Below are 21,062 nucleotides of genomic sequence, written 5' to 3'. Positions count from 1 at the left end.
CTCCCTTGTGACGTCAGGGATTCCAGAACTCCTCCCATTTAGCATTCTACATAAAGCATAAACCCAGCAAAATGTTTCTTTCAGATCTGTTATGCTACTTATTTTTCCAATCCTTGCTGCAGTTGTAGACATAAATAATTTTATAATTATATATTATCATTGAAAGATTAAAAGATTATTATCGTTACAGTCAAACATTCGTTGCTGAATGTAATCCATTCCAGGAGCCTGTTCAGCTTCCGAAATCTTCGACAACTGAGGCGTGGCTTCTGACTGGCTGCAGGAGCTTCCTGCACTTAAGCGGAAGTCACACCAGACGTTTGGCTTCTGATAAACGTTCAAAAACCGGAAGACTTAATTCTGAGTTTTCGGCGTTCGGGAGCCAAAACATTCCAAAATGGAGGCATTTGGCAACCGAAGTTTGACTTCATAAGGTCTCTACAACCAAAATAAGCAATAGTGGTGAAAGTAGGCAACCTTCTATTGCACCTTTCATAACTACATTTCTCGGAAAGTATCCCATTTACTATTAAATTTGCATATTGTTCTGAACATATGGCAGTAATAGCTCTTCCTGTTTTCTCCAAATTCCATGATTTCAATTACTTTTCTTAAGAGGACCCAAGATATATTATCAAAAGCCTTTTCTGGGTCCCAAAAGAACATTGCAAATGGTTTGTTGATATTTCTTTCATAAAACTCCAAGGCATTTATTACTATTCTCTGTTGAGAGAGTCAGAACTTACAGGGTTAAGAAGTTCTGAATGACGCCTCACATTCCGAGAGGTGTGTTTAGAACACGGAAGTGGGAGTGGTCAGTATCTCCGAGAGAGAGAGAGAAAGACACACACAGTGTGCGTGTTAGCTCCGGAAAGGAGCAACATGGGCGAACTGTCGCCAGGAGATTTATAGATGTTGTGTTTTGCTAAGGAATAAAGACTTTAAGATAAGGAGACTGCTGCGTTTCAGCCTGAGTTATTGCCTTCACACGAAGAACGTTTCTGCTTCTGCGTCCGCTGTGTTTTACACTCTGCTGAGTCAAAGGTCCCAGGGGGGAAGACCAGAGCTGCGCAAGAGAAGTGTGCCGGACCCCTGGACGTAATTGACCCCCAACAGGTTATGGAGATCAGCAATAAAGATAAGGAACGTTCGTGCGTGTGAGAGGACTGCAGCCAGAGGCCAGCTGATGAGACGCTGGGAAGGGAAACTGCAGGCAGAGAGGCTGAGGAGCAGCCAAAGGCCAGCTGAGGAGTAGCTGGTGCCAGCCAGGAGTTCGCTGGGAGGATCTGATCTGCCGGACCGGGAGGTGCTACTGTATCGTAAGTAGGCTGAGCCCCGGGGGAGAGATGGCAGACAGCCAGAAGTCATCAATCCCTTTTGATAAGGTGGACGGGTGCAAGCCCTGGGCCGGGAGAAGGCAGGCACTGAAGAAGACAGTGGGAGCCAGGCCAGAGGGGGCTGAGAATTGCTCTGAGGAGGCACCAAGCCCAGAGGGGGCTGCAAGTCCAAGAGGGGCTGAGGGACGCCCAGATGGCCCAGAGGGGGCTGGGACTGTGTTGGAGGGCTGCCGGAATGCCCCTACACGTGAGCTGCATGCTGCAGAGCGGCTGGGAGAAGAGAAGAGCTTTGCACCAGAGAATGGGGTTGCAGGCCATTCCAAGGGTCTTGAGAGTGCCCAGGCTGTTTGGCAGGAGCTGGAGGGGGTTTGCAGAGAAACCACAGCAGAAGCCAAAAGCCATTTTCCCAACGGCAGAAAAGCCTCAAGGAGGAGTGCTGCTGGAAAGGTTGGGGGGGCAGAGAAGACCAAAGGCAAGTTTGCAAAGTTTTCCACTAGGCGATGTTTTGTTTGTGCTCCGGCTGACCATCTGCGTCGCAACTGCCCACAGAGAGCAAGGGAGCCAGGGCAGGATGTTTCCAAGGTCGCTTCCCATGGGAACCAGCCGGGTTTCCATGGCAACAGAGGGAGCAGGCGTGGGAAGGCTTATCAGCTGACTGCTTCGATGGCGGTTCTGGAGAACACCTGCAGCGAACGCCCCAAGGTCGGGGGCAGCAGGAAGTCAGTTGCTAAGGCAACAAAGAAGGACAACTCCGGAGGGGGGAGAGTCCTACGTTGGGTTGTTGACTCGGCTGCGAATGCCCATCTGGTCACAGCGCCACCTGATGGACAAATGTGGAACTGCAAGGCTGTTTCAACTGAGAAAACAGTTAAATTTGCTACAGGTTCACAGGGACGTGTAACCCATGTTTCTAACATGTTTGTCTCTTTCTTACAGGCTGAGTTCTTTGAGCAGGATGGTTGGGCAAGGCGCAAAGTGCGCTCTGACGTTCACTCAGATTGTCTGTCTGACTCTGAGGAGGAAGGAGAGCCAGAGCCTGAACCTGCTGGTGGAGACCAGGTCCCTGAACAGAGTAGGGCGTCTCCACACGTTGTTAAGGGAGTGTCCAAGAGTGAGCCCTCATCTCCTGTGCGCATAATGGAGAAAGCTCACAGACGTGTCAAGTCAGAGGGGGAGTCTTCTGATGAGGAAGACGCACATGCTGGCCCCAGTGGGTCAAGAGGAGCACCCCAGTTTGTGCCCAGGCGGTCATCGCGGGCTACAAAGGGAATTCCACCTGAGAGGTTTCAGGTCACAAATGCGTGGGTTGGTTTCGCACAGTGCGAACCAGAGATTTGTGAGGAGACTCAACAGGCAGGTGGGAAGGTGTGGGACACACAGAGGTCTGTAAAGGTGTGCTCACAAGCCCTCTCAGAATGTGATGCGAGAGGGGGTGTTGAGAGAGTCAGAACTTACAGGGTTAAGAAGTTCTGAATGACGCCTCACATTCCGAGAGGTGTGTTTAGAACACGGAAGTGGGAGTGGTCAGTATCTCCGAGAGAGAGAGAGAAAGACACACACAGTGTGCGTGTTAGCTCCGGAAAGGAGCAACATGGGCGAACTGTCGCCAGGAGATTTATAGATGTTGTGTTTTGCTAAGGAATAAAGACTTTAAGATAAGGAGACTGCTGCGTTTCAGCCTGAGTTATTGCCTTCACACGAAGAACGTTTCTGCTTCTGCGTCCGCTGTGTTTTACACTCTGCTGAGTCAAAGGTCCCAGGGGGGAAGACCAGAGCTGCGCAAGAGAAGTGTGCCGGACCCCTGGACGTAATTGACCCCCAACATTCTCAGCAGCCCCTGGCCCCAGCCTTGTGGAACGCTCTGTCGCAAGAGACCAGAGCCCTGCAGGATTTGACATCTTTCCGCAGGGCCTGCAAGATGGAGCTGCTCTGCCATGCCTTTGGTTGGGGCCCAGTCTGACTCCCCCTCCTTTCTAAGGACCTTCTATAAGTCCCTGCATGTAGGTGGCCTCCCTAGCTCTTCCAACTGGCCCATATAAGACCAGCATAAATAGTTGGGCCGGAGGGCTGCCATCTGATTTTACTTTGATCTTCATCTGATTTTAAGCTGTATTTTAATCGATCTATGATCTACAGGTCTACCTGTTGGACATGCCTGCCATAAGCTAACTCACGAATTTATTACCTGGCACATTTCTGCAACTTGTGTTTCCCCTTCATATCCTAAATATTATCTATATACTTTAACTTTTACCGTTCACTAACACGCTTTGGTACCCCAGATCTATGTCAATACACTGGGCACACCCTCTCTTGCAATGCTGAAGGGGGCTCTCTTCCCATGATATTGTGACTGATATCGATTGATTGAGTTCCAAAACACAAAGAGGAAGCTACAAGCAAATGCACGCAGGTTTCTTTATTTTATATATCCAAGGAGACAAGGTGGCAAAAACTCATGTAAGTGAAAATATATATACTTCAAGCTAAAATAAAACACAGTTTTTTTAAAAAAAAATCAAAAACAATAGAACACCTAAAACAAATTTAGAACTGGTTGTAACCAAATTGATTGTAGACTCCCCATTCATTCATTCCCCATTCAACATGGGGAAAAAACATAAACTTGGGTATTTTGAGCTGGCAGTTGTGACCACATATTTAATGATCAAGCATAATATCTAATCAGGCTTACATTCATTCTAATGATGGGAATAAATATAAAACCTGAAAAACACAGCTCCTCATGCAGCTATCTATGATTGAATACTTCTTCCCAGAGCAAGAAATTGTTCATGCCTGTAATTGTTCATGCCTGTAATGATGACAACGACAAAATATTCTATTCCTTAAAATGGAACAGAATGACAGCTAATTGTAGCTATAGTTGGAAAATAGGAATTAAGAATTTTAATCATTTATCCTTATTAGTTGCCCCCTAGTGTTCAACTCAGGCCTAACCACAATTATATAGCATTTTGGTATAAATATACAAATCAGTAACCCCGCGCTGGAAGCTAAGATGGAGAAGATCTCCACGGCCACCATGTATTTTCCCTTGGTGCTCTGGTAGGTGGGAACAAAGGACAACCAAACACTGCAAAACAGAAGCATACTGAAGGTGATAAACTTGGCTTCATTAAAACTGTCGGGTAATTTCCTGGCTAGGAAAGCCACAGTGAAGCTGACAATGGCTAGGAAGCCCATAAAGCCCAAAACACAGTAGAACATAATAACTGAACCTTCATTACATTCCAGAACAATTTCTTCGGTCATTGAGTGCATGTCAAAATACAAGAACGGGGGAGAGGTTGCCAGCCACACAGCACAAATAGTGGTTTGAATAAGGGAGCACGACAGAACAATGGAAAAGGCCAGTCTTTTCCCTATCCATTTCCTCATCCTGGACCCAGGCTTGGTCGCCATGAAAGCCATGATCACAGTGATGGTTTTGGCCAAGACACAAGAAACTGCCATTGAGAAGATAATGCCAAACGCAGGTTGTCGAAAGAGGCATGGTATCTTCTCAGGCTGACCAATGAATAGGAATACACAAAGGAAGGAGAGCAGTAGGGAGATGAGGAGACCGTAGGTGAGGCTCCGGTTGTTGGCTTTGACTATGGGAGTGTCTTTGTGCTTAATGAAGACTCCAAGTACCAGAGCTGTGAGGAAAGAGAAGGCAAGAGCAAAAATGGACAAACTGGTCCCCAAAGGTTCATCATAAGACAAGAAGCTTATCTTTTTTGGAACGCATAAATCCTGGCCACGGTTTGGATATTGATCTTCTTGACATTGAATGCAGTCATCCATGTCTGTAAAAAAAAGAGCTTTTTATATATGGTAGCCCCGTATATGGGGCAATACATTAATAATTCCTTAAAATTCAAAAGTGTTCTATGAGGGCTGATCATTGAAAGCTAATTTCATGACCAAAAAAATGTAATGATGTTGAGATGATCCAGAGAAACCTTGTACTTGGAACATCTCATATTAAGCTTCAGACAAAATCTTTCTTAATCCTAAAACTGAAGTTGCCTTCTCTCTTTGCACAGCACAATCTCGAAGATAGTACCACCTCAGCTTTTATTGGAACATAGTGTAATATGTTTTGCCTTTTCTTAGATGAGGTGCTAGACACAATCAGTCATCATATCGTTCTTTTTCTTGGCAATATTATGGATACCAACAATATATATATATATTTTTAAAGCTTTTGTACATGATATTTCTTACCTGTCTTATTTGAGATCTTCCATTCTGGACAAGGCAAACAATCATAGCAACAAAATGGTCTCCCTTCCTTCTTAGCCCTCCTATAACCCAGATGACAGTTGTCATTACACAATGAACGGGGCGGTGTCTGTGCACGGTTGAAAGACATAATGCATTTTAACAGTCAGAAAGTACAATTTTGGAGTTTGGATATCATAGGTCATTATACATTAAGAAACTGCTTGATTCTGGAAAGACAGGAATCCTTGGGGGACATTCTACTCATGTGTAAAACCAACGGAATACTGCACTAAACTTCCTCTGCCCCGGTTTCAGCTTTTATTCCTGTTGTTCTTCAAGAGTTCTACCAGAATTCAAAATCGCTCGGGGAGCCTCCATTAATATGATTAAAATCAATAAAAAATGTAAAGCATTGCAGTTTCACAGCATGGCCAGAGAAGAACTTTGAGTGGCGGCTACTAAATAAATCCAAACTATAGAAAGCTAGTGTAAGTTACACCAACTCTTTTTTGTGGGCTAAGTTCTGCTGGGTTGCAGATCACATGACCAAGCTGAAAGGGATTTGAAATAGGTGTAAGCCTCTCATTGCCCCATCCCACCTTTGTCATACACCTTCCATGCTACTGGAATTCCACCTTGGGGGGGGGGGCACTTACACCAGCTTATGTTGCACTGATCTAAACCTCATTGTCTGAGATGTTATACCTTTGGTTCAGCTAGGGTGAGGTATTTACACCAGTGTAGCTTCCACTGAGCCTTTGCTCAGCTAGGAAAGCCTAAGATCTGCTGAATCCAAACTCTCTCATCCTGATGAATCTTGGATTTAGATTTAACTATGAAGTCTGTTTTTCCGAACAAACACAGACCTCCTATCAATCATGGGGCCTGATAAATCAGGATTAACGGCTGACAACAGACAGTATATAAATAGTATTTCACTTTTTTAGCATTGCTGAAATGAGTTGAATCTGTCCCCAGTTCCAGACACCACACAGATGCAGCTTAAGGTCCAAAACAGTTTACTGCTGGAGAAGATAAGGCTTCAGTAATACAGTTCCAGCCACACACAGACATGTTGTAGGCTTTGCAGATACAGATACAGATATAATAGTTCAAAGCAAATTTCAGTTGTTCAACTAATTCAAGATGTAACACAGACTCTGACTCACTTTTCAAGACTAACCCTAACACACAGCACCCACCCCAACATTAATGAGCTGACATGCCTTAATAACTTATATAGTCAGCACTGGTTGACTTATCGCGTACAAAGGGTGAGTTTTGCTCATGAAGGACATAAACCCCTTTGTCCATGTCCAGTTCATCCAACGGCTGATATATCTGGAAATGAACACAGACGCTACCTGGTTGAATTTGCTGGGCCATATAATGTCATCTGCAGAGATGGTGAGCACTTTGCCAGTATGAGCTTGTGGGTCTATTTTTCCAACTCTCACTCTAAGAAAAGATTGGTTTGGGAATGTGATCCAATTTATAATATCAAATCCAGCAACTAATGACCCATTCTCATCAAAGGATACCTTTTCCCCAGAACTGTTGTTAAACGAAACATATCTCAGGTAGTGGTGGAGCTAAAGTAGGATAGAAAAGACACAGAGAACAAAGCATTGCAGAGGATATTAAAATGTAAGATTCCATGTGGTGGCAATATTCCACAGCTGAGTACTGTGATTAATGTGTGTTTTAGAAGCTTTGTGCAGACTGACCATATTGAAAAGTCTAAATATTAAAGGACATATGTTGTTTTAACAACAACAAATTCAATCCATGAGCATGATATTTGAGAGTGCCTTTAAAAAAACCAAACCAGAACTAGGGATAAAGTAAACAAAACAAAACCAACAATTTCCCTCTAAACTGTTGTTTTATTGCAGGAGTATTCTGCAAATTTGACACACAAATTTCCTGTGAAATAGAAGATATAGGAGACCACCCTAAAATGCTTGGTAATAATTCAATTTCCTACACATTCTGATTAGTTTTGCATCTACAGATATGGATAATAATGCATTAATCTGCTGAGGGTGTTACCTGCCATGGTTGTGTCCATCCCCCTCTATTTGCAATTGCTCTCTGCTTGGATTTGAGTAATTCAATGCTGTGCAGAACATGCGCCACAGCATAGACAGCATTGTATATGCTATAGCTGTGGCCAGTCATGCTCATTTCAAAAACTGTTGCAGGTAGAGTCTCCAGCTTCTCTTCTCCAGTGCAGATTTTGCTGTCCACATTGTCTACTACGGATCTTAAGAAGGAACACTTAAATGCATGTTCCCAAAAGTCTCTGATAAAGTCATCTCCTTTTGTCAAGGTAGGATTTCTTACTTGAAGGAGTTTCTGGAATCCTAGCAACTCACTGGAATGTATTGCAAAGGATAAGGCTCCATGGATTAACTCTATGCCACAACTTATTGGAAAGGAAGGTGATGTGAAATCCATCTGGGCTGTCATAATCCAGACCTTTGTTTTCACTGGTATATCAAAAAATGCTGAGGAGCAGACTGTTGTTCTCACATAAGCCATGGTCTGAATTTCCCCATGTACAACCAAAGCACTGGCAGTGCTACCCATGATAACCCTTACAATTTGAATCCCATAGTCCACCATTACATCGGCATTGCTGGCAAATGTTGGTTCTGGGATTTTGTCTATGAAATCAAAGCAGATGCCACTCTGAGAGAACTTGGGAAGTACATTCTGTACAAATCTCTTACCATTGCTGTCATCCAAATAAAGTATGCCAATCCAGGTCCACCTGAAATGAAGGAGTAACTGGAGCATGCCCTTATACTGATGGTCCACATTCGGGAACATCTGGTGGAAGAAAACTCCTTGCATTTTGTTATCCGTTATTAGGGCAGAGCCATAGGAGAGCTAAACAACATTTCAAACGAGGAGATGGAAAAGTTATTTCTAAGACGATGTTTTCCAAAGTAAAACAAATTTTGTGTTGGGGTGTGTGCTGCAAAATGATTATGCATCTCCCCAAATATCTACCGAGATCCCATCCAGATTTCATCTTGTTACTTAAGTGAATATCTATGAACCATCATGATTCAAAATCTTCTCAGTTCCTACAGGTGTGATAGACTGAAGAAGGCATAGACACTGGGTTTGATCCAGTGCTTATGGTCCATCAGCTGTATTGGAAATGAGATCGTTTTTGGTGATCTCTTTCCCCATTGCAGTATTCCACAGAAACCAAGCATTGCTAATGAGAGCCCCCCTCCCATTTGTAGAAGTGGGCATGGGGAACTCCAGGGTGGAAGAGGGACAGTAAAAAATGGCCCTTCCTCCCAGTTGCACTGATAGATTCTGCTCTATCTGCAAATAATCACCATATGATACTATTGTTATTTAATGCATCCACACAGAAGATTTGCTGCCAAGCTGCGGTAGATATTCCACAAGGGTTGCAGACAGGAGCACTGAGGTATAAACAGGTCAAGAGCTGGGATGCCAGTGGACCAGGTCAGGGCAGCAAACTGTGCTTGCACCCTATTTATCTTCCCAACATACTGGAGATGAAAAGCACATCAAGCGATGAAGAGCTAAAGATGTTTGTATTCTGTTATGCTTTGAACTTGGATCATGGCACACTGGTTCGAAACACTGGTCAGTAAATTTAGTTTAGGAACATTGCATTCCCCATAACTTTGTTTATATCCCTTATTGGGTTTTTTGTTTCTTTTTCTTTTTTAGAATTTGCTGTGACATGGAGCTGGCAGCCAAAATATGTCCTGACATTCCATTATTAGAGCTACCTCTTACTTACCTACAACAGAAGTGTGCCTGGTTCCGAACAACTATTTTACATGATCCCAAGCACAATGTGGTGCAGTTCAAGGCTAATTATTATGGAACACACAATATGCTGGAATTTTTCATTTCTTTGAATATTAACTAATATGTTGCATAAAAGCATTGTAGTTTAAAATTTAAGTTATTGTATTAATGTTTAATTGTTTTTTTTTAAAGTATGTTTTTAGCCATTTGTGTTTTTTATCTGTAAGCCACACTGAGTCCCTGTCTGGGAATAATGTGGGGGATGGATGGATGAATGGGTGGATAAATAAATAAATAAATGAACATTTCTTTTTTTAAAAAATATGTCCCGCTCTCCATCCCTCAGACGCTCATATCTAACAAATATATTGCTCCACAAATTGTTTCTGAAAATCCCCTCAGATCTAAAAACTGAAAGAAAACAAAATATAATATTTGGCCTATCAGAAGCTAGTTGCCCTTTGGATCCTAGCCAATATTTGCAGTAACAAAAACCTTCAAGATTGTAGAAAATTTCTTTATTTCCCTGTAAGTGGTTATGTGCATGAATACCAGAATAGCCAACTCTGAATCAACTGTAAATATTCTTTTTCTTGGACAGAATGTTATGCCTAAACTGAGTAAAAGGTGTTCCGATTTATCTCAAACCCTCTTTATAATATCCGCAATAAAAACTTCACTTTGAAGAAAGCAGGATAGACAATAGCTCTCTAAATTCTTGTGCTTTATGTGAACAACGTACCTGCGGGATCTTGTAGTTATACAGCATGTCTGCCATGTTGAAATCAACATCAGAATTAGGCCCCCCAATGACCGCTACCAGATTTTCCCGGGTATCACACTTGTAGTTAGGAAAAAACTTGCCCTTTGTGGAGAGAAGTTCCATGGAGGCAACATATATGGATCGTGCACTGAATTCACTGTTACAGACATGGGCACCCAGGCTGATGTTGGCTAAGATCTGGGGATTTTCATTTATTTCTTTTAAAGCAAAAACCAAGGCCAGGATGTGCTGGTAGTGCTGCGTCAGAACTCTAAAATGAAAGAAATTGCCACCTTACAATGAGTGTGCTAAAGATTTCAAGTCAATACTCAACTACTAAACATTCTTGCACTATATGGCCAAGGTTGAAGAACACATGAATTGATTTTTTACATTCACACCTCAACTTTTGACTTGCATGCATTTTATTCAAACAATAGCCCTCTTTTGGTAGCTTTTAAATAGCACATGTAATATATTTAAATCCAGGTTATCTACTATGTTACTGATACTGGCTATCATTAATTTTTTTTCTTTAAGGAAGCTATAAGTGCCCCCCGCCATCTCTTTAGACCAATGTGGATAAAATTCCCAGGTATTGCAACATCTACAGATTGAATACAACCGACCATATTGCAGGCAAATAGGCCCATAGATTTTGAAGACTATAATAGAATCAGACCAGCAACAAACATTATCAGGATAGATATGGTACATTTAAGAAAACCCAACTCCTTACATGAGATCACCAAAAAGTTCAGGAGAGGGACGGTTTTGGAAGCAAATCATATCTAAAAAACGGAAGATATGAGAAATAATGCCACCAATTATGAGGTCTCCTGACTGATGATACTTGTGATGAATAGGAAGAGGGCGACTAACATTGCATCTAGAAATAGGAACCTTGCACACTGCTTGAGGAAGCAGTACTAATACCAAGACCACAAATATCACCATACTGCATGAAAACCTCCTTTCTAGAAACCAAATAACCTGTTCCTACATCGACAAGTCTCTGGCTTGAATGTACACTCACTCAGAAGACTGAAGCCAGGGTGAGACGATACAAAGTTTTAGCAATCAGACTGATGCAGCCCTCTGCACCTCAAGCCCCAGCTCTGAATGGTGCAGGAGATATTAAAAGCAACCCTCTGTCTCGGTTAGATGTTTTGCTGCTGGACACTGGAACTCTCTGTAGAACTGGAGAAGTAATCATAGTTATTATCATAATCGCAAGAGATAATCACCTGCACAGCATTGCAGCCTCTGAGACAAAGGGGGGGGGGATATTTATCACACTCCAGCAACAGTTCCTATTTTATCCTCCTTAATAGGTCATCAAAAGACTAGCAGTAAAAAATAAAATAAAGACCACAAGGACTTTGTGGTCTTCAAAAAGAAGAGGCTCTTAAACGATAGCCAATTTGCAAGACTGTTTGCGCATTCCAAATTGGGCTAGGATTTCATATCCATCGTTATACTATGAATTAAGGTTTCATAATTCCAGTAGAGTTTTGTTTAATTCCAGTAAAGGAAAACAAAGTAGGCGATACCCTTGATGGCAGCACTGGGGTGGATGGATGGGAAATTTCCATCAGAATTGGGAGATGGAAGGTTCAAAAGCGTCCTTTTCCAGCAATGCCCCTTGTGCTGCTCAGCTGACTGGAAAACAGCGGATAGTCATGAAAGTGGTCCGCGGGGAAAAATGTGAAAATTATCTGGAGCCCAACCTTCTTCATGCTGTTTGACCTGTCACAGGTTATGTTGTGGGCCACGTAAGATTAGGCAGTGGGCAAGAAGCAGCCTGGTGAACACAGATTGCACACTTCTGAACAAGAAATAGAGTTCGGAACCAGGTTTATTCCAGACTTTGCATACTGACTGGACAGGACAGGTTTTCTCAAAGGCCTGTTGGGAGCTATGTATAGTGACGGGAAAATGTAGAAATTCCCTCTTCCTGGAAGAATTATATGCATATGGGAGCTGAAAAACACACACAGTGACTAGTTGATGTGCCCAGTAACCACTCAACTTACATCAGCATTGTTATAAGAATCCTAAGGCGTCATAAATAAAATGAACGTTCATAAGTGCACAAGGTTAAACACACATGCATCAGGTGATTCGAGACTCTTTCAGGTGGTTCGCAATTTAGCGGAACCACCTGCTCCATCAGGGCCCAGTACGGGCCACATGATCTCCTGCAATGATTTTGCAAAATTTTTTGCAGATAAAGTAGCTCAGATTTGGGAAGAGGTAGACTCCACCGTGGGAGCAGGGCCGGGGTGGGGAGAGTGCTAGAGTCAAGTTGTGTGGGATCAATTCCAATCTGTTATCTCCAAGGATGTGGACAGGCTGCTTGGACGAGTGAAACCAACCACCTGTCTCCTTGATCCTTGCCCATCCTGGCTTATAAAAGCTAGTCGGGAAAGGCTGGGCGATGGGCTCTGTGGGGTGGTGAATGCTTCTCTCTGTGAGGGAGCCTTCCCAGGCCTCCTGAAAGAGGCAGTCCTTAAACTGCTTCTTAAAAAAAACAATTCTAGACCCGGCCAACATGGCCAACTATCATCCAGTCTCAAATTTACCATTCTTGGGCAAGGTGCTTGAGCGAGTGGTTGCTGAACAACTCCAGGCACGCCTGGAAGAAGCGGACCATTTGGATCCCTTCCAGTCGGGATTCAGGCCTCATCATGGGACTGAAACTGCCTCGGTCATGCTGGTCGATGATCTCCAGCGGGCTAGGGAGAAAAGTGAGAGCTGTTTCCTAGTTCTGCTGGATCTCTCAGCGGCTTTTGATACAATCGACCATAACAACCTTCTGGACTGTCTAGAGGGACTGGGAGCTGGGGGCACGGTCATACAGTGGTTCCGCTCCTTCCTCCTGGGCCGTGTTCAGAAAGTGGTGGTAGGGGATGAGTGTTCAGACCCCTGGGCTCTCACTTGTGGGGTGCCTCAGGGTTCTGTCCTCTCCCCTATGCTTTTTAACATCTACATGCAGCTGTTTGGAGATATCATCAGGGGATTTGGGTTGGGGGTTCATCAGTATGCGGATGATACCCAGCTCTACCTTTCTTTCAAATCAGAACCAGTGAAGGCAGTGAAGATCCTGTGTGAGTGTCTGGAGGCGGTTGGAGGATGGATGACAGCTAACAGATTGAGGTTGAATCCTGACAAGACAGAAGTACTGTTCTTGGGGGACAGGAGGCGGGTGGGTGTGGAGGACTCCCTGGTCATGAATGGGGTAACTGTGCCCCTGAAGGACCAGGTGTGCAGCCTGGGAGTCATTTTGGACTCACAGCTGTCCATGGAGACGCAGGTCAATTCTGTGTCCAGGGCAGCTGTTTACCAGCTCCATCTGGTACGCAGGCTGAGACCCTATCTGCCTGCGGACTGTCTGGCCAGAGTGGTGCATGCTCTAGTTATCTCCCACTTGGACTACTGCAATGTGCTGTACATGGGACTACGTTTGAAGGTGACTTGGAAACTGCAACCAATCCATAATGCGGCAGCTAGACTGGTGACTGGGAGCGGCCGCCAAGACCACATAACACCAGTCTTGAAAGACCTACATTGGCTCCCAGTACATTTCCGAGCACAATTCAAAGTGTTAGTGCTGACCTTGAAAGCCCTAGATGGCCTCGGTCCAGTATACCTGAAGGAGAGTCTCCACCCCCATCATTCTGCCAGGACACTGAGGTCCAGTGACGAGGGCCTTCTGGTGGTTTCCTCACTGCGAGAAGTGAGGTTACAGGGAACCAGGCAGAGGGCCTTCTCGGTAGTGGCACCCACCCTGCGGAACACCCTCCCAGCAGATGTCAAAGAGACAAAGAACTACCAGATTTTTAGAAGACATCTGAAGACAGCTCTGTTTAGGGAAGCTTTTAATGTTTAATAGACTACTGTATTTTAATACTTTGTTGGAAGCCGCCCAGAGAGTGGCTGGGGAAACCCAGCCAGATTGGCAGGGTATAAATAATAAATTCTATTCTATTCTATTCTATTCTATTCTATTCTATTCTATTCTACCTAAACCACATGCCTTAAATAGTACAGGAGAGCAATCCTGAAGCCATCTTGACTCTTAATGACCCCAAATATTTCCTCTGCAGAAGGAAATGTCTTGGAAATACCTCTCCCAATAGTTCTTTTCACTTACAGATCCTTCAAATCCTGTCCAAAGGGCATATTGTGTGTATGAATAGGGTAAGTCTGTGAACTGGATTAAAGAACTAAGGTATTGCTAAGGTATTTACTATTTCAAAAGCATGGCCCAGACTGGCCAAGGTGAGGGCAACCAGCAAACCTTATCAGATTATCTTGACAAATGGGAGACAAGCTGAGCTCTCGGATTTCTGTTGTAGACCACCTCTTTCTGTGATGCTTTTGGGTGATCTTTGGCTAAGGGACTGGGCAATTTCTAATGTATTTAAAAGCTGTGACACACCTTTGTTCTGAGTCCTCACCTCCTTGCGGGGTGTGTGTGGGGGGACTCTGTTGCAAGACAAAAAGGGTCTTCCTTGCTTTCTTTCTCCTGGTTCCTGCCTCCACTCACTTTTCTCTGACAGATAAACCCAATTTTTTTCTACAACAGTATATAAGTGCTCAACTTACATTGGTATTGTGGGTGCTGCATAAAGAACTCGTTTATGTGGGAACAGGAGGCTAGACTAGATGGACTCCCAGTCTGATCCAGCAAGGCTTTTTGGGTAATATAACTGGGTAACAGGTATTTTATCTTCCACCTGGATAGTTCAGTTGGCTAGAGTGTGGTGCTGATAAAGTCTGGGTCACAGGTTCGATCTCTGCATGGGACAGTTGCATCTTCCTGCATATTCCCTCCCAACCCTACTGTGATGGCCTGGGAATCTGATTCAGAGGCTGAATTGGAGGAATCCCAGCCTGCACAGGATTCCCCGCCTCCAGAACCAGCTGAGCCGGGGCTGGGGCATGAGCCTGAAGGGTCCTCACCTGCGCTGGATCCTCAGGTGCAGGCACCAGCTGAGTCTGCTCTGGCTCCTGAGGCGATGGAGAACCCATTGCCTGCAGGTGCTCCACTCTCAGCCCCGTCAGGGGAAGGTGAGGTTGCCTCTGGGTCCGGTAACCCTCCAGCCTCTCCTGAGCTGCAGAGGCTCAGGGCAGAGAGGCAGAGGGAACTAAGTTCTCTCAGGAGGAGTGCTCGTCTTAAGGCCAAGTCACCTGTGGGCCGGGACCACTCTAGGCCCCAGAGGAGATAAAGGCCAGTCAGCCCAGTTCCAGGTTGCGGGAGCAACATCGCTGGAAACCTGTTCCTGCCAGCACCCTGACCTGCTCTTCTGAAGTTCTTGACCACGCCCGGCTCCTTGCCTTGCACCTCGCTTCGCCCTTGACGGACAGCCTCCAGACCCTTGACCCAGGACCAGACTCAGACCACGCCGTACAGTAACACCCCCCCCCCGGGACCAGCACACCTACAATTATCTGATTCTAAGGAAACTTCAATACTACCAATACATTTCTGCTATGAAAAAAATCATACAGAATATAGGCAAGAGCAAAATTTTAGTACTTAAATGTCCACCTCAGAAAACAATGTGACTATCTAGCCTTTGTAAAATAATTCACCTGGATAAGGAGCTTGGCCAGTAACTCACAAAACTACACCTGCAAGTTTTGCTTGCCTTTGATGTTTCCATCATATGGGAAACTTTGTAAAAATGTTTCATTTTGGCAGACATAGTGATCACACATATGAAATAACATGTTTGGGGAGGTGTATGCCCCCTTTTAGATGAAAACAGAAGGGAGACTGCTTTATGTTGGACAACTGCTTTAAAAAAAAGGTTTTCACACAGTTCTACATATAAATATATTGCACAATGATTTTTATTTGAAAGACTCATTTTTCTTACAGACAAGAAAATTATGCTGAGTTAAACATGTTTTCTTTTTCATGTCTCAGAGAACCTAGAAGTCTGAGTAGTGATTATTTCCCCTCTAATTACCAGGTTAACTGTGATTACACTTTCTCCAATTCCCTGTTGACCTGTAGTGGGCACTAGCAAAATTACAAACCAACAGTGACATATAGGTTTGTATTATTTCCTGTGCCACTTAGAACTAAGGCTAGAAACAGACACAACTTCATCAGTCTGTTTGCTGCAACTTCACACTGCATAATATTTGCTTGAATCAATTCCATACCAAGTGAGTTGAAATTAGGTCCCATGGAAATCAAGGTGACAAAGTATGAATCATTTAAGTCCCTTTCAATTTAGTAGGCATTATATCCAATTAGGCATGATCAACTGAACATTTTCATGGAGAAACTGCAGTTCTGAATAATTATCTGCAGTCATGGAGAAACTGCAGTTCTGTAATTATCAAATTAACTATGATTAATTCTCCTTGTTTTCAAAGTTCCTGAGGAGTGCCCATGGCCATGAGCAAAACTGTCTGTTGGCACTGAATAAACCATCCATATCCCTTTGCACCATTCAGAAAAGAGAAAGAGACAGGCAGAAATCCATCATTCTGAGATGCAAATCATCACATCTGCTGAATAAGCAGCCATTTGAATCTAATTCCAGGATTCACAGCTCCTTGAACAGCAATGCTGGAATAGGTGAAATTCTTTCTAGAAATCAGATTTTAATAGAAAATGATGGTGTTAGTTGTGCTAATATTTGTGCTATTGCCTCAAGCAGTGTGCAAGCTTCCAAATGCTAAATGTAGTATCAGGGACCCTCTTCCTATTCTCCACAAGTATTATCATCCTGGAGATCTCAATATCGCTGGCATTTCTTCGCAAAACTTTGTGTTTTCAAGTCCAATGACATTTGAAAAACCTCCCTCTACTGAGCTCTTTGGTGATATCATGTAAGGAGTTTATAAAATGTACCTGTTCTGATAAAATTATTGCAAGCATGGCTTTGTGGATAAGCATTTACATTCACCATAATCTTCTTTCGAATTGTCTGCTGTGGGGTAATCTATTTCCTTATCTGCTATAACTTGTTGTATATAATACAAAGTGCAATAACTGTCCTCCTCAAGAATTGGGTCAGTCCTATATTTGCACTTCTTTACTAACTGCCTGTAACTGCCTGGAACAGCCTATTAAATTGTAGGGGCATGATATTTTAAACTGCATTGTCTGTCAGATATTCTAGATTGGATAACAATTTAAAGGCAATTATTACCATCCTGGATTATCATCCTGGTACTTTCAGTATATCTTCTTTTGTTAAATTTATGGTATCTGATGATTTCAAAAATTGGAATAGACCTGATTTAAGCAATACAAAGCCTCCCAAATTTCTATTCTACCTTGGCCTTCTTTAGCCTCTACCAAGTGCCATTATTAGATGCATATTGAGAAGAGTAAAGGAGATAAATTGCCAGTGGATGCATGACCACAGTCAACTGACTCTTTCCTGTATATGAGCTGTAATACATAGCTTGATGAAATGCCACATTGTATTGAAATGTGGCCAATATAATCTGCAGCAGATGCACCATTTTGTGGCATGTAACTCTCCTTACAGGGTACTGACCCAGCTCTACCAGCACATCGTGGCCTTGGCATTTGCTGTAAGGGAAATCAATTTAAACCCTCGACTCTTACCCAACATCACTCTGGGCTTCCAGATCTATAATAGCCAGTTCAGTGCAAGCGCAACCTATCAAGCTTCAATGGAACTTCTCTCGACTCAGGAAAGATTAATCCCAAACTACAAGTGTGACACCCAGAGCAACCCAGTAGCAGTCATCGGGGGACCTAATTCCAACATCTGCCTCCATATGGCAACCATCTTGAGCAACTACAAGATGCCACAGGTAAGCTTTGCTCATGAGCAGGATATATGAGCAAACCATGTGGTGCTTCTCTTACTTTATAGATGTGGTTTGGAGGTTATAATGGATGTGGCTGAAATCACACTGGAAGCCTTGCAGGGAAACTTGACTATGGGGAGAATGTCTACATTATCTCAGATCCATTTGGCATAAAGAGGTTTGCTGCTCATGCAACAGGACTTCATGTTTCTCTTGTCCTTTGAGTGGCCTTCAGCATGCCCCTTGGGTTGTGGCAAAAAAGGCCCTCTCAAAATCCACCTGAGTGTGCTACAGCTGTGCCACCAACGTATGGTGGGAGGAAGTGCTATTGTTTGTAGTGACCCAAAGGTAAAGACACTCAGCGCCATCTGAAGACTGGGATTATTTTATTATTATTATTTAAGATAAAAGTACAGTGTATATAGGCTCTGAAATAGAAATCGCTATTTGGCATTGATCAATGCTACCATCAGGGACGCGGGTGGCACTGTGGGTTAAACCACAGAGCCTAGGTCTTGCCGATCAGAAGGTCAGCGGTTTGAATCCCCGCGATGGGGTTAGTTCCCGTTGTTCAGTCCCAGCTCCTGCCAACCTAGCAGTTCGAAATCACGTCAAAGTGCAAGTAGATCAATAGGTATCGCTCCGGCGGGAAGGTAAACGGCATTTCCGTGAGCTGCTCTGGTTCGCCAGAAGCGGCTTAGTCATGCTGGCCACATGACTCGGAAGCTGTACGCCAACTCCCTTGGCCAATGAAGCAAGATGAGTGCTGCAACCCCAGAGTCGGTCACGACTGGACCTAATGGTCAGGGGTCTCTTTATCTTTACCTTTTAATGCTACCATCAGAGTTTAAGATGAGGTTAGATTGGCAGAAGGTTCAAAAGAAAATGTTGATGCTTCTCAGGTGATATTTTGTGGGAAGCATTATGATTTGGTAGTACAGTGGCTGTCTTGCCAGAGATACACACATCAACCTACAAGAACATGATAATATGAGAACGTACTCTTTTATTTTAATGTGTCTTCAGCTTGCATATGGTTCTGCACCAGTCCTGGATACTGAAAACCAAGGTGCTTTCATCCAACAGATGTTCCCAAATGGGACTCACCAATATATGGGGATTCTCCAGCTACTTCTTCATTTCAGGTGGACATGGATTGGGGTGGTTTATCTGGATGATGACAACGGAGAGAGGTTTGTGCAGAACGTGCTTCCCATCTTCTCCCAAAAAGGCATCTGCTTTGCCTTCGTAGAAAGTTTACCAAAACAAGGATCCTCCAGTGCTTATGCTGAAATTGTGGGCAAGGGGATCAACATGACTGTGGGAATCATGGCGAGCACTGCCAGTGTGGTGGTTGTGCATGGTGAAATTCAGACCATGCTTGTCCTGAGGACATTGATCCAGTTTTGGGAATTTAGTAGTGGCCTAAAGAATACCAAACTCCTGGTTATGACAGCTCAAATGGATTTCACATCATTTCATTTGCAAAGACAGTGGGATATAGACTTCATCCATGGTGCTCTGTCTTTTGCAGTTCACTCTAAAGGGGTGTTAGGATTCCATAAATTTATTCAGAACAGGAACCCCATTTCAGAAAAAGAAGACAAATTTCTTAGAGTATTCTGGGAACATACATTTAACTGTCTTCTCCCTGACACCAAAGTAGACATGGCAAATGAGGAATTCTGCACAGGAAACGAGAAGCTAGACACTCTTCCAGCATCACTTTTTGAAATGAGTGCAACTGCTCACAGTTACAACATCTACCTGGCTGTTTTTGCTATAGTTCATGCCCTGCAATCCATGGATTTCTCCAATTTCAAAAAGAAAGCAGTTGCAGGAGGACAGAGAAAGAAGTTTCTCATCAAACTGCAATGGCAGGTAAAATGCAAAGAGAAGTGTGGTCCCTCTCTGTGCCAAGTCTGGATTTAGGGCAGCTGCAAACTTTCAGTTTCTCACTGATCCATTTTTCAACTTGTTTTCTGGTGTTTCTTGCTCACAGTAAACACATTAAACACTGGTTTAGCAACCCTTCTTTCTTTAAGGACCAAGACGTGCAGTGGCCTCTAATTTGAATGCACAGTATCTCCCTTTTACTAGATATTTGGCCATCCAAGTTTCTTGGAGCACGATAAAGTCAAATGCTTGATGAAATAGTTATCCAGACTTCTGGGCACGTAGGTGAACCAGCCTGCCGTGTTCCAGGAGACATTTTTGGGGGTCATAAGTGCCCAATGAGCAAGCTGGTCTTTGCACCTTCATACTTTTTGGTTAATGTCACTGTGGCTAAAGTTTGTTTTTCATGTTGGTGAACTCCACAATACGCAGAAAAAGCACATATTTCTAATAGTATAAGAAAGCAACCCCACACAAACCGAAGCATGCTCAGTAATAATAATTATATGGAGTTGCTCCAGAAGACAAAGAACATGGTGGAACAAGGGGGTTTGCCCTGCTTGAGCCCATAGTACCAAAGAGGAGAACATCAGTGGCTTCCTGCTTGAAACAATGAACTGCCACATCTTGTACTGATCATTTAAAGAGCCCATTAATCCTAGTTTGAAGTGTGTTGTATTATTGCCTTGCTTCTCTCTTAAGCTCTCTCTCTCTCTCTCTCTTTAACTCTTCCCTTTAGCTCCAACGTTTTCTACGAAATGTTTCATTTAACAACAGTGCTGGGGAAAAGGTTTCATTTGATCAACATGGGGCCTTACAATCTGGATTTGATATTATAAATTGGGTCACATTCCCAAATCAATCTTTTCTTAGAGTCAGAGTTGGAAGCATAGACCCAGATGCTCCCCAAGCATTCACTATTGATGAGGATGCCATTGTATGGCCTAATATCTCTTACCAGGTAAGGATCCATGAAACTTTTCAGATGGTGCCCATTATTTCCCCAAAGTTTAAAAAGCGGTTTATTCTTCAGAATTGGAACCAACTTTGCCTCTTTGAGAGGCAGTGTAGTGTAGTGGTTAAGAGTGGTGGACTCGTAATCTGGTGAACCAGGTTCGATTCCCTGCTCCTCAACATGCAGCTGCTGGGTGACCTTGGGCTATTCACACTTCTTTGAAGTCTCTTCAGCCCCACTCACCTCACAGAGTGTTTGT

At 43.6% G+C, this 21,062-nt stretch overlaps 1 protein-coding gene across 1 annotated transcript; it reads right to left on the bottom strand.

Annotated features, from left to right (window-relative positions):
- Positions 1-4,247: 4,247 nt before the first annotated feature.
- On the bottom strand, positions 4,248-10,263 carry LOC128404251 (vomeronasal type-2 receptor 26-like). The gene is made up of 5 exons (XM_053369744.1): positions 10,120-10,263; positions 7,917-8,465; positions 6,935-7,162; positions 5,571-5,697; positions 4,248-5,149 (listed from the first exon to the last, which is right to left on the bottom strand). The coding sequence occupies exons 1-5, from the start codon at positions 10,261-10,263 to the stop codon at positions 4,248-4,250; spliced, it is 1,950 nt and encodes a 649-aa protein (XP_053225719.1).
- Positions 10,264-21,062: the final 10,799 nt, after the last annotated feature.

Source organism: Podarcis raffonei, chromosome 16 (genome assembly GCF_027172205.1).
Source record: "Podarcis raffonei isolate rPodRaf1 chromosome 16, rPodRaf1.pri, whole genome shotgun sequence".
Lineage (NCBI taxonomy): Eukaryota > Metazoa > Chordata > Lepidosauria > Squamata > Lacertidae > Podarcis > Podarcis raffonei.
The sequence above is the reverse complement of the archived record's forward strand: the minus strand, read 5'-3'. Positions and strand labels throughout refer to the sequence as shown.